Source organism: Cebus imitator, unplaced genomic scaffold (assembly GCF_001604975.1).
Source record: "Cebus imitator isolate Cc_AM_T3 unplaced genomic scaffold, Cebus_imitator-1.0 Scaffold307, whole genome shotgun sequence".
In the NCBI taxonomy this organism is placed as follows: Eukaryota; Metazoa; Chordata; class Mammalia; order Primates; family Cebidae; genus Cebus; species Cebus imitator.
The window spans coordinates 2,140,273-2,155,625 of NW_016107622.1; the positions used below are offsets into that span (position 1 = coordinate 2,140,273).

General features: G+C 34.6%; 1 protein-coding gene across 1 annotated transcript in view; it reads left to right on the forward strand.

The window, feature by feature from the left end:
• The window catches only part of ADGB (androglobin), a 215,590-nt gene that overhangs the window by 177,507 nt on the left and 22,730 nt on the right, over nt 1–15,353 (forward strand). The window contains exon 29 of the mRNA XM_037729497.1: nt 4,860–4,971. Coding sequence (XP_037585425.1) covers nt 4,860–4,971 — 112 coding nt within the window. The remainder of the gene's footprint in view (nt 1–4,859; nt 4,972–15,353) is intronic.

Here is a 15,353-nt window from a genome sequence, read left to right on the forward strand (position 1 = left end):
CTGCTAATGTATAGCCAGAATTGGAAAATAAGAGAATCTTGAACAGTTTCTCTATGCCGAGATCTTTAAAAACATGGCAAATTTAATCTGTACGTGAACTCTATAATGTGCCTGTAATTACCTGATTTTATAGTTGGGTTATAAGAGGCTATATAACTTTGAAGGTCACATATTAATAAAGGTCACATATTAAAGGTCATATATTAATAAAAGTTACTTTGTATGTGCTTAAAATTAAAGGGAAAAAGGACGATGCATATATTTATAAAACAGCAGACAAAAGCATGACCTAGACATTGGAAACTAAAAAGTAAAATAAAGTTAAATTAAATTAAATTAAAAGAATTGAAAAGAAAATAAAAAGCCAGAAATAAGTGTTAATACCACAGAAATAACAACAAATACAAATGAATCAATTAAAATGCTAAAAATTTAAAGTTATATAAAAATAAGATCTAACTATAAGTAGACCAAAAGTGACATTTTTAAACAAAATGCTATAGAAAGTTTAATGATAGAAAGATAGGAGAACATACCTGGAAAATATGAACTAAGAGAGAGCTGTGATGATAGTTTGCTGTTGGCGGTGGTGGTGGTGGCGGCGGTGGTGGTGTTTTGAGATGGAGTCTTGCTCTGTCACCTGGGCTGGAGTGCAATGGTCTGATCTCAGCTCACCGCAACCTCCACCTCCTGGGTTCAAGCGATTCTCCTGCCTCAGTCTCCCGAGTAGCTGGGATTACAGGCACCCGCCACCATACCTGGCTAATTTTTTGTGTTTTTAGTAGAGATGGGGTTTCACCATGTGGCTAGGCTGGTCTCAAACTCCTGTCCTCATGATCTGCCCGTCTCAGCTTCCCAAAGTGCTGGTGAGCCACCATGCCCAGCCTGGTGATAGTTTTAATATCTCAATATATATAGGAACATTATATGAGAATAAAAAGTAGAATTAATCAAGTAGATGTGACTATAACTAACACATAGACACCGAATTATCCAGACACAATAAATAAAAAGCAGTAACTATTAGAACTACAGAAATAAAAAGACAAGTAAATCATGAATAATTAAAGATTTTAACCCATGTTTCTTGGAAACTGACAGATCAAGCTACGAAATAAGTAAATATAACTGTGAGAATTTGAAAAAAATCTAAATATAAACTTAATCATATATATATATGAAACACTTTACCCAATAAACAGAGAAGATACTTTTTAAGCACACACAAGATATTTTTAAATATCCTATAATAGACAATAAATGGAAGCCTCAATAAAATCCAGTTATTCCTGTTGTTTAGATTCTTACCTGAACATAATGCAATAAACTAGAAACTAATAATTAACAGCAAGTTTTAAATCTTATAAATGTGAAAACTAAATAAAATATACTAAATAAATAATCCTTTAGTTTAAAAGAATATTAGAAAAGAAATTATGAAATAGGATTCAATAACAATGAAAATTTGTATGCAACATTTGAAATAGCATCTGTTTACTGGTATTTTTAATAGTAAAATATACAATGCTGCTTTTAGACTAATTAGGAAGTAGGAAAGATTAAAAATAAATGACTTAAGCTATTGAAATAAAAGTTCAGAAAAAGAACAAAAAAGTAACTCAAAGAAAAAGAAGAAAGGATTTTAATAACTATGAGAGCAGAAATCAATGAAATGTGGAATAAAAAATATTAATAAAGCCTAACCTGCTTTAAAGATTAATAAAATATACATGCTTCTAGTAAGACCAATTAAGAAAAAGAGAAAAAAGAGAGAAGATATAAGTTAATCAAATACAGAACAAAAATTAGGGTAGAAGTGTAACAACAATGGGTTTAAAAAAAAGTATTAGAAACAGCTCTGTGCTAGCAAATTTAAAATCTAAGGGGTAGTGGGAGAGAGGGGGGTGGCAGGTACAGTGGCTCATGCCTATAATTCCAGCACTTTGGGAGGCTGAGGCAGGTGGATCACTTGAAACCAGGAGTTCGAGACCAGCCTGGCCAACATGACAGAGAAACCCTTTATCTATTAAAAATACAAAAAATTAGCCAGGTGTGGTGGCACATGCCTGTAATCCCTGCTACTTGAGAGGCTGAAGCATGATAATTGCTTTAATTTGGGAGGTGGAGGTAACAGTGAGCCAAGATCTCAACACTACACTCCAGGCTGGGCAACTGAGCGAGACTCTGTCTCAAAAAATATAAAATAAATAAAATAAAATAAGCCTGGGGGTGAGGGGGAAGAACCTAACTTCCTGAGGGTGGAAAAGAGGAGACATGGCAAAGTTGACTCACAAGAAAATATAAAATCTGAATAAAACAGTAAAGAATAATAAAATTGAAATGACAATTCAAAGTCCTCTAAGTCTTCCCTTTCCAAAAAACCATGGGCCCATTTGGCTTTATAGGACAGATTTAACAGACTTTTAAAAAGTAATTTGTTACAGAAAACAAAAAAGCAATATAACTTTCCAGTCCTTTTTAAGAGATTAATGTAATCCTGGTTCCAAAACCAGATAAAAGTAACACAAAAATGAATAAAATTTATTTATAAATATAAATTAAAAATCACAAATAACATAATTGGCATCCATTTCTAACAAAGTATTAAGCAATCAGACAGAAGTCTTCTCAGAAATTCAGAAATCTTTTACCATTAGAAAATCTGTCAGTACTAGTCTCTACAGTAATAGACTAGATGAGAACAATCATAATCCTGAAACACTTGATAAAATTTAACACATATGGATTTCTAAAAAGTGCTGTTAGCAAACTAGGCATAGGAGAGAACTTCTTAATCATAAATGTTACATGCCCAAAATTTTACACTTAATGGACAAATCTCATATACAAAGCATTGTAGTAATGCAGAAAGTTTAAGTGTGTTCCTATTAAAATTGGAATAAGAAAAGAATGCTTACTATTGTTGTTAGTATTTATTGATACTGAAATATTATGGTAACGTAAAGCCAGACCAATGATACAAGGAACAAAATAATTAAAAGATTATTCTAAACAATCATTGAGTTATTCACAGATAATATGATCACATGCCCAAGAATAGACCGCAGAATAAGCAATTTTCGGAACTAAGAGATTTTAGCAATTTTCGGAACTATGAGAATTTAAGATTGCCAAAGACATTAATAGTAATAACTAATATATTGATGTACTTATTAATTACTATGCACCTGATCCTATGTACTTCACACATAGATCTTTAATTCTCCCCATCAACTCTTTTCGTTTTTCTTTTTTTTTTTTTTTTTTTTTTTTTTTTTTTTTTTTTTTTTTTTTTTTTTTTTTTTTTTTTTTTTTTTTTTNTGGTTTTTGTTTTTGTTTTTTTCCTAGATGAAGTCTCACTCTATCTAGGCTGCAGTGCAATGGTGCAATCTCAGCTCACTGCAACCTCTCTGCCTCTCAGGTTCAAGTGATTCTCCTGCCTCAGCCTCCAGAGTAGCTGGGATTATAGGCACGTGCCCCCCACACTCTGTTAATTTTTTTGTATTTTTAGCAGAGAAAGAGTTTCTCTACCATGTTGGCCAGGCTGATCTTGAACTCCTGACCTCAGGTGACTCACCAGCCTCAGCCTCTTAAAGAGTTCTTATTATCTTGATGTCACAGTCAAGGAACCTGGCGCACAGGAAGCTTAAGTGACTTGCTCAAAGCCAAACAGCTGGTTTGTGCTAAAGCAGGACTTCAATCCAGACAGCTGTAGCTCATGAGGTCATGCCCTTAATCACTATGCTGTGCTGCTACTACAACTTACCAAAATCAGTAGCTTTCCTCTACACCAGTACTATGCATTAGACATCAGAATATGATGCCTTTCATGATAACAGCAAAATCACAAAATACCCAGGAATTTACCAAAATTATATCAGTTTTCCACATAGAAAAACTTAACACTTGAATAAAGGCTATAGAAAGTGATCCAACCAACTGAAGAATATAGATGAATACGTACAGAAGCATTTCATGCTTTTCAGTGAGATGGCCTAACAGTATAAAGACATGTTATCCTCAATCTGCCTTTAAATTCAATGCAATCCCAATCAAAATCCCCACCGTGTTTTTCCAAAATTTTCTAAAAATACAAAACTTTAAAATTCATAGGGATGAATAATAATTCAGAAATAGCTAAGGAAACTTGGGGGAAAAAAAGAGAAAAGTACGTCTTAATATTTCCAAAGACAAAAAGTTACAGCAGTAAAAATAGTTTTAATTAATGCACACATAGGGAAATGGAGCAATAAGAGAAAGTAAGATAGAAACAGATCCATATTTTAACGAAAATTCAATAAATAGAGGCAACACCATAAACCAATGAAGGGAAGATAGGCTGTTGAGTAGGCTGTACTGGGAAATTTACATCTCCATGGAGAGAAATAAAACTAGATCACTAGCTAACATCATACCTAAAGGTATTCCAGATATATTAAAGATTTCATTGTAAAATTTCAATCCATAATACTGATATTAGATAACATAGGAGACTATTTTTTTGTGCCATGATCACAAAGAAGAGAAAACCCCAAAGGCCAACAGCTTTGAAAAAATACTCAAACCCTATAGTAATCTTAAAAATGCCAAATACAATAGCAGTGAGATTTCACTTTCTACCCACAGCAATAGCAAAAATTATAAAGATGGGTAGTGGCAGGTATTGGTGGGGATGCGAGGCTATTAAACTTTTAGAAACTGAAGTGTTACAGAATTTTGGAGACTATCCAGCATTATTTAACTAAATTATGACTGTCTGATCTAGAAAATTATGCATTTATCATGTACCTAGAATAATGACATTAGGCAAATGCCATGTATGTTCTTACCATTTTTAAACACTGCACTTTATTTCACAGAATTACAAGTATATTATACAGTGTTTGGTGTTGTATAACAGTTGGCCTCTCACTGAAAGTCAGCTGACATTTGTTCAAGCACTGAAAGACTTAAAGAAAAATGATACCAAAGGTATGTCACCCTAAATGTTTATATGTGCACTTTACATTTGAATAAGTTGATATTTAAATATGTAATAATAACTTATTTAGTCATGAAAATATAATTTTATTATGTTTTATTATACATTATAATTTGTACTCTATATCCTGTGACATTTCCTGTTGATTTCCTGTTAATTGATTATATGCTTCAATATTTTTACTGTCTTTTTATAAGAAAAAATATGATTAGTTAGATGTAATTTAAGCACATTTTGTCTAGTTAGTAAAAATTACTAATTAATTATACTTCTGAACATTTCAAAAAATATATATGAAATTTTTCTACCTATAAAATTATATATGCTGAGAATATATAGCATTAAATATAAGCTCTTAAAATAGTTCACAAATTCTTCAATTCTAGAAGAGTTTCTAGTGAAAGAGTACTCTGGTTTATTTTTTCAAAATATAAACTGCTCTCAATATACCTGACCAGGAAGCTTGTTGCTTTCAAAAAAGAGAATCAAAGGAAAATCTCCAACAGCCTGTATCTGTAAGCTTTATATCCCGTTGGGCAATCTAATAATTAAAATCTGAAAGAATGTGTATTTTCTATTCATATTCTTTGTTAAATTTAAGCTAGATGGCCTAATTGTAAAAATAATATATACATGTTATTAAAAAAAAACATGCAATACAAAAGGGCATAACATAAAATGTAAAAGCCTCTATTTTCTCCTGGGCCCCATTATCTGAATTCAAACACTTGATGGTAGCCCCCACCAAAGCAGGCTTTGCCATCATTCAGAATTTTTAGTGGACATACAACAACACACTTATGATAAGACACAACCTCTTAGTCCTTATCGTCCTCTAATAAACAAAATTTTATTTATTTATTGTTTATATTCCTCTGTTAGAATGCAAGACACAGAGTCACTGTCTCTTTGCTATTCATGTGTGTTACGTGGATAACTCCCAGAGGAGACACTGGGGCATTCAAACATTGTTTTTTGAACAAGTGGCTGTGCTACTGCTCCATAGCATAAAAACACTTTCACACATTCCCTGAATAGTCATGGAATATGAATTTTGCCACAACACCTGCCCATTTTACTTCTGCCTCGCCTCCTAAAGCCAACACCCCCACAGCCCAGCACACTGAGAATGTCTGAAACAGCAGACAAGGCTTCGATCTCCTAATCTTGACTACTAGAAGGGAACAGAATTGTTCTGTGAGTAAATGTCATATGGAAGCTTTAAAGCTCCTGGCAGGCCACATCTCAAGCTGACTATGCCATTGATTTTCATGTTGTGGTGGCACAGGCAGAAGAATGAGGAGTTTTGTCCCTTTTTGCCTGTTTCATCTCTTGCATAGCCCTAGTTAGGTCCCATATGCACAGTAAGCACCCCACAATATTTGCTGAATGAGTAAATGAAAGGATATGTATAAGCTACTCCTGTTATTATTACCCTTATTTACTGATTGCCAACAAATCTGTTCAGGTGTTTGTTTGCTTCTATTATCTGCCTGGACCTGATCAGGAAAGAGTTTATTGAGGTTTGTGTGTATAGAAGTTAAGAGAAAACTGTTATTGCTATGCTTGCTTTATTAGAACATACAGATTCTAGTATGTGTCTTAAAATTCAAAGAAACTATAAAAATATATGACACTGAGAGTTCCCATTTCCACCCAAATGTACTGAGCGTGCTTCCATAGCAACACATCACACTGCAGAAATTCCAAGGGCATCACACTGTGCAGCCTCCTCTGCTGTTCCTTGCTCATTGGGCAGGGTTGGTGTTCTTTCTCGGTCTCATCATTGTATCTGTAGCACTAGCGGGAGATGCAATAAGTGCATCATTTATTGAATGAATGCATGAACATGCCACACCAGCGACCTCAGGTATGTGTAAATCCTAATGGCATCCTGACCTGCTGTGTTGGCAAGATTCTGAGGCTGTGTTCAGGCTCAATGAGAAAGTTTTGTGATCTTTTATCAATGTCCCACATAGGCACAGAAAGAAAAAGTGGTAGCACAGGAGCCACAGAGTCACTGTGTCTTTGCTGGTCATGTGTGTTAATGTGGATAACTCCCAGAACAGACACTGGGGTGTTCAAACATTGTTTTTTGAACAAGTGGCTGTACTACCGCTCCATAGTGTTTTACATAAAAACACTTTTACACATTCCCTGGATAGTGATGTCAAAATTCAAAATATGAATTTTGCTAAAACATCTGCCCATTCTACTTCCGCCTCGCCTCCTAAAGCCAACACCCCCACAGCCCAGCATATAGAGAATGTCTGAAATGGCAGACAAGGCTTCGATCTATCCTTGCCTACTAGAAGAGAACACAATTGTTCTGTGAGTAAATATCATATGGAAGCTGAAAACTCCTTGCAGGCCACATCTAAAGCTGAATTCGCCCGCTGATTCCCTTGTGGCTGCACAGGCAGCTGGCTTTGGCAATCACTTTCTTGCCGCTTGCCCTCTGAGACTGTGTTTCAGGCCCAATTCCCTTCTCTGGTCTTCAGCTGTGAAGGTTTCCTGGACCCACCTAACATTCCCTAACCGTGTGTTATGGATTATCTACAGCTGAATTTGAGCCCTTTGATTATTTTGCAATTGATCACCCACACCCACCAAGTTCTAATGGAAAATAATTGAAAATAATTGCTGGGCGCGGTGGCTCACGCTTGTAATCCCAGCACTTTGGGAGCCGAGGCGGGTACATCACGAGGTTAAGAGATCGAGAACATCCTGGTCAACATGGTGAAACTCCGTCTCGACTAAAAATACAAAAATTAGCCGGGTGTTTGGCATGCGCCTGTAGTCCCAGCTACTCGGGAGGCCAAGGCGGAAGAATCGCTTGAACCCGGGAGGTGGAGGTTGCAGTGAGCTGAGACTGTGCCACTGTGCTCCAGCCTGGTGACAGAGCAAGACTCCGTCTCAAAAAAAAAAAAAAAAAAGAAAAGAAAAGAATCTATTAGTTGTTTATTTTTCTTTGCATGTCACTATGTTCTCTTTCTTTATGTTTTTCCCATCAAGCTGCCACTTTTGTTCTCCCTTAAAGTAACCATTACCCTATTCCTACTTCCTCTGTGGTTCAAACCACAATCTCTTAGCTCATACTGTGCCCCCGCTCCTGGGGCCCACCGAATTCTCTCTCTGCTTTTTCTCTATCAATCAGTAGAAAACTGCTTGAAAAAATGGATGGTACAAATCATGTAGTAATTTTGTGTTCCACTGCTGCAAAGAAGTAGGTAAGAGTATGTGCTTAATATCAGCGGAATTAAAATTTTATGCTAAAGATTTAAGTGCAAAGAAAATATTCACAATTATAGAAATGAAAGAATAATGAAACAGCACAGTTTTGTATGTGCTTATGTGTTCACCAAAGCTATTCTCATTTCCACTTTGTTCTTCAAGGATAATTTATAGGACTATTAGATTTTACATTACATTTCTGAGGACTAGGAATTTCAGTGGATCACAGAATAACTGTTTTGATTTGGGTTTTTTGTTTGTTTGTTTGTTTGTTTTTGACTAGTGTGGGCTTTTTCATGAGTTGCCTGTAACTCTTTATACTTCTGATTTCTATATTATAGTAATATGTTACGCCTGTCTCAACAAGCTCAAAATAGTCATGCTACTGTTGTTTATAGCAATTATAAATTGTAAACCCAGATGCATATGACAGGAAACAATCCCATCATAAATCATAAAAGGAAAAATACAGAACCTTGCTGAATTCAATTGAAGATATTGTTCATAAGGAAAACCTGTTTCTGAATAATGTTTAAACAAAATTCATAAAAATGTGCAAAAATGAGGAGCAGGTATTTATGAAAAAATTTAAGCTTTTCAGGGAAAAATAGCATCATATAGTACAATGCTATTGACTAGAATTGTTTTCTCCCAACTCTCTAAGGTAAACTAATGTCTAATACGGTGCAAAAGAAAAATATCTCAAAATACTCTTAAATTTAATTAAATATATATATTTACTATATATATATATTACACAGCTGGTTGCTGGCACAGCTAGGAATTCTAATCGAAATTAAATTCCATCAAGGGCATTTGAATGGGGAAAATAACAAAATACCGTAGCACTGGTTTCAGATCTTTACTGTTTCTCTGATAGATGTTTTTATATTACTTTAGAGAACACAGAAGTTTGTATATGGGCTGTATTATATTTTTCCCTATATTAATGTGTAATTATATATAATATATAATAAACATAATATACATCATTTATTATAAAATATGTTTATTATATGAAATATATATTTGACTAGATTATACATATAAAATATATATACATAATTTAAATATCTGTGTATATTTTCTGGGATAGTTGGAAATTTCGTTTCAGTACTTACATGTTGGATGTGTTATGTAAAATTTTGTAAATTGGGGATATTTAGAAAAAAAGAAATGACACCTTGAAATGTTGTGGACGAAATGAGGGCAAATAGCTTGTATCATACAAGAAAGTCTTGAAGGATACCAAGCATGGAAAATAAAGCTTTGCCTTGGATTTAGAAGTAGCAAGAAGGAGAATGTGTCTCAGGCTATATCCAGGAGCCAATGCTGGACTCACATCATTCACAGGACCACTTACTGGACTTCAGAGGAGCCTAAAGAGAGACTGAATCCTGCCTGAGAAGATAGAGAACACGAGGGACAGAGAAACAAGGAGAGCTGTCTGCATGTCGCTCACTATTCAAGGCCATTCCCAGTTCCTTCTACATCAAGAATAGTGGAGAGGAAAGATCACAAATGTTTTCTCTCACTTTAGTTCACAGATATTCATTATTATTAATATTAGAACTTCATAACATTAGACATTAGTAACCCTAAACTACCACTACTCTTCAAAAGTACATTTATGGGTAGGAGAAGGAAAGGCATACATTCAGAAAAAAATAAAGATCGTATATACCAATATGTTAAAGTAATTAGTTCTGGATGTTGAAATTATTAGTCATTTTACTTTTTCATTTATATTTTAATATCTAAGAACAAATTTTAATAAAAAACATATAAATGAGAAGTTTTAAATCAGCACATACAATTTTAGTCAGGAAAAAAATGATACTTTTAAATTTTAAAAACAAGAAAGAAACTCTTGAGAAATCTAGGAGTTTAATTATTTGAATTATAATTATTTGAGTGCTATTATGTGCATCTTATTCTACTTAGTAGTTTTCATTCATTCTTCTCAATTCTCACAAAAGCTCTGGGGAGTAGTCATTACCATCTCAATTTTATAGATGAAATGAGCCTTAGATGCTATGAATAATTTGCCTGAGTTTGCATAGCTAGGAAGGAGCAAAGTGAAGGTTCTAACATAAGTCTGATTTACCTAAAGCCCAGAATCTTCCACCGTATCATGTAAGCTCTTTAGATAACTTTCTAACAATTTGTATTGTCATAACAGTACTGGTGGTAGTGGTGATACTGTTGGTATACCGACCAGACCAAGAAGGGCTTTACATGTATGACCCAATTAATCCAAGAAGGGCTTCACATATATTGACTCAATTAACCCTCCCAATAAACTTATGAGGTAGGTGTTATTACTACAGTGCTGTCATTTTACAGATGAGGGCGCTTGGATACAGACAGTTTAAGAAACTTGCCCTCAGTCACACAGCTAGTGGCTAGCACAGTTAGCAATTCCAATGGAAATTAAATTCTGTCTAGGGCGTTTGAATGAGGAAAAATAATAATATACAGAGTTCTGGTTTCATATCTTTACTGCGCCTCTGATGGATGTCTTTATCTAATTACTTTAGTGAACACAACAGTCTTTATTACTTTAGTGAACACAAAAGTAATATAGATAAAGGCATCTATCAGGTATATATGATGCGTATTATGTTTTTCCCTATAGTAATGGGTAACTATTAAGATTCTAGAGGAAAAATAAATGAAAACATTAATATCCAAAATGAACATAGCAGTATAATTCATGAAATAGAATAATGTAAATATGTAGAATTGAGTAATGGTACAAAATTAATAATATGAATGAACACTCAACAAAATGTCATTATCATTATTATGTATTCCAAAGAAAAGAAAAGGTCTTCAGAAATAATTATGTTTTCTTTCCTGATACCACATTTGAAAATTTTATGTGAGAATAAGCATCTGCTAAAATTAAATTACACCTTGCATCACATAATATGTTTGTTGCTGAAAAGCAGCAAAGAAATTCAGAATTAAATTGTATTTTAAATGAAGTAGGAAAATTTTGTTTGAAAGAATATTTTGTTGGGCAATCTTCTTGAAAGCCAAGCAGCTTTCAAATTCAGAATAATTAGATCTTTAATGTCATGTTTATAAATGTTTAGTCAATTTGATTAAATTAAAGCATGTCTATACATCAGCTGCTATTTATCAATTATATATACAACTCAAAATCTACCTGCTCTAATTTTAAGTGTATGATATGTTTCACTTATCAGTTACTGCACACATGGAAAAATTACATACATTGAAAAATTCAGTTACTAGTGTTTTTAAGTTATCCACTTAGCTTACTTTTTTTTTGGGGGGGGGCAACTTCCTCCTCCTGAGCTGAAGGGATTCTTATACCTCAGCCTCTCAAGTAGCTGGGATTACAGGTGTGTGCCACCATGCCCAACTAATGTGTATATTTTGAGTAGATATGGGGTTTCACCGTGTTGGCCAGGCTGGTCTCAAATTCCTGGCCTCAAGCAATCTGCCTGCCTCAGCCTCCCAAATACCTGGGATTACAGGCACGAACCACCATGCTCAGCCAGCTTACTTTTCAAATATAAATATTTATATCAAGAAGAAATTGGTCAAGGGTTTGTTTTTTGTTTTGGTACACTGCTGACCTAGGTTAAATTTGATATATTCATCCTAAAGTCAGTGTTGCCCCACTTACTCATTTAAACTCAACAATTTATATGAAAAATACAATAAATAATTTGTTTTTTTTTTCAAAAATTTATATCTTTATAACTCATGATGAAAAAGAATAAGGCCTGAAATATGGCTAAGTACAACTTAGGATATTTCTATTATAAATTTTTAGAAAGCTTGGCCTCTGGTTAACGTGAGGCAACAGTGCCACCTTTAGAATATTTTAATACCTAAGTTTTGGTAAAAATTGCTTACTGAGATGGCTCATGGTCACTTAAGAAAATAGAAGGCTGGAGAACCTTGAGCAGATAGTACTTAGTGACGTCACCCGCCTTCATGTATAATTACTGGTGTCGTGATCTTAAATTCCTTTTGCTAATATGTTACTTTTTTGTGTTGCTCACCTGGGTCTTTGAAGTTCTAATCAATTTGCAAAAACAAATATAAACTTTTTCATTCTCAAAAATATTTGGTTTCAAGTCTCACTCAATTTTATTAGCAGGATTATAACACTATTCCTTTAACTCTAATTAATATTATACTGAAGTTCTTTCTTTGGCACAGTGAATGCATGGTGTAGCCAGTTCAAGGTCTTTGAGGAAGCCCAACATTATTAATTACATGTTATATATGTTATTTATATATGCAAAGAGACTTTTCTGTTTATATTGACCAAGTATGACTGTAATTGATAAATGTATACTTTGTTCTAAACAAGTATTCTAGCTTAGAAATATGTAAATTTTCAAATCCTAACCAGATTTTATTTCTGATATGTAAACCTAGGCAGGGAATTTTAATTGTAAAACTGAAACTGAATTTTTACAGCTTGTATGTTTTGTTGTCCACCGAAGATTTCTGTCTACTATGTTCCGGATATATGGAAAATACAGTAAGACGAGACCTAAAGGCTTAATATTAATGGCCTTTTGAGTTCATTTCATCAACAAATACTCCCTGAGCACTTCCTCTCTTCCAAGGGTATACTAATTTATTCCAATGGTCATTTCCTCTAGAGGTCTTCTGATTACATGAATATGCAATGTGAAGTAACATGTTTCATAATTCTTAGATTTTTTTCTTGCATCTTATTACTGTATGTACTCCAAATACATATGTATTTTCTGTAAAGCTTTACATATTAAACAATCTGATAATAAATATAAATCATTAGTTCAACATTATGCTAGATGAAATTAGGAATTTAAAATCAGATATAGAATGATGTTCTGGCCTTTGAATAACTTAAATTTATGTGAGAACAGGTTCCCCCAAATTTTGCTATTGAAAATTTTGGAAATTATTTTATTCCATATATTAAGAATGTAAAGAAGAAGGATGGCACATGCCTGCTGTGTGCCTGACACTTTAGTAGGTATTTTGTGTATGTAAACTTGAATATTGTGATATGTTAACTTCAGTGGAATCAAATACACCTAAATGTATTACTCAAACACTAAAAGCTATGTGTAGTAAAACAAGAAAGCCCCAGAAATGCTTCATGGGGCAGTTTGAGATTCAATTTCAGCTGACATTTGTTAAGCATTTAAAAAACCCAGTGGGTGTATGATACCAGATAGGATCCTATTTTAAATGCTCTGTATTGATTATTTTAAGCTCTGTGGGTATGGTGCTCGTATCTCCATTACACAGATAAGGAAACTTAGACTCAAAGAATGTAATAAACCTACAAAAGTTAACCTATTTAGCAGCTGAGCCAGAATTTACCTCCTGCTCATTTGACTATTTGACCAAAGGATTTTCCCCACAGCAACACTTCTTAGCAGTTGGGATTGCTGGCAGAAGGGCAAGCTTCCACTTTATAAGAGTGCTCACAGTCCCTTTGCAGTCTGGTAGGGTGGTCTGTCCCCCAATTTTAAAGAAGCTAATAACTGGGCACCAGGCAATTGATAAATATGGGTTATTAACAATGACTATTTTACATTGCTAATAGACTTACCAGACTCCAGTTCTGAAAGAGACTGACAGGTCCTTTGAACTTGTATTTGAACACAGATTCAGTTCTTATCAGTTGGGAGACTTGAGTAAATTATATAACTTCTCTGAATATGTCCCACGATGCTTTAGGACTTAAAAAAGAAAGAAACATATTAAAGATTCAATAAATATTATTTTCAACAAATAAATAATAATTTCCCCTCACCACTTCCATATTTTATTGTTAGAAAGGGTTAATAGAGCATAAGGTTAACGTCCTTCATGTTGGGGAAAGGTAATTATACTTTTCTAAAAGTAAACCAGTGGTTCTCCAAGCGTCGTCCTTGGATCAGCTGCCTCAGTGCCATCTGGAAACTTGTGAAAAATATACATTTTGAGACCCTACCACAGACCTACCAAATCAGAAACTTTAGGGTTGGTGCTCAGAAATCTGTTCTGTGGTAAGCCGTTCAAGTGATTATGACACAGGCTAAAGTTTGAGAACCACTCTTGTGAGGGCACCTTCGGCTTCTTTGAACCCTAACCCACTGGCATTCTTCCCTTCAGCCCGTCCTTTTGCAGCACTTCTCTGGCAAAAGGGAAAACTGTACAGACTTCTTAAAGCAGTGTTTCTCAAAGTATAACCTACAGGCCACTTGTATCAGAATCACTTGAGGTAAATTTTAAACTGCAGATTTCTGTGCACCTCACCCAACGACTGAGTTGGCATCTCTGAGGGGTGGGCCTCCATATGTGCATTTTACAGGTTATCTGTATGATCTGTATATTCACCAAAATTGTGAATTGTTGTGTCACAATAAGCACAGCATTAGCAGCACTATTTTGTGACAACAAACACAGCATTATTAGTAACAGACTTGTCTGGAAGCCCAAATTGAAAATAATGAGTTATCCTAGCTCAGTTTTTATGAGACTGGCTTAAGTAAAGTGGGCCACAAATGGAGCTCTAAAATACAGTGACCCCCATCCTTTGTTGGCATTGAGATCACTAAGACCTGGGTTTTCTTGGGACCAGAGGCTGAAGTGGTAGCCATGGCCAGTGAGGGTGGTTGAAGCCTGGTTACCTGATCTTTGGGTTAAGATGAAGGACAGGCTGGAGGCAGGGGAGGCCTGAGGAGGCTGAAAACAGCAGCACTGAGTTTGCATTTCTGTGAAGGCAGTGTTTCTGCCACCCCGAAGTTTATGGCTGACAAAAGATGTGAAAGAATGTGCAGGAAAAGGTGTCCTCTGTGGCCTCTCTGACTTTCTATCTTGGGTTTCTGAGAAAAGTTGATTTTACTATGTGTTTTCTTAATAAAAGTCTTTGTTTTTATTTCTTTTTTTTCTTCTTCTCTTGTGGTTGTTTCTAGGTCTCTAATTTTAGGCCTATCTTTCCTCTCATTTAGATAACTTTATTCTCTTTCTGTAAACCTTTTACTCACTTTTTAATCAGTCAGTATTCATCTGTCCTACCCATTACAAGCAAGAGCTGAGCTGCTTAGAATGTAATCTCACCTTCCTCCACAGAGTGCTCTGTAATTTCATGCACTTGTGACAAGGT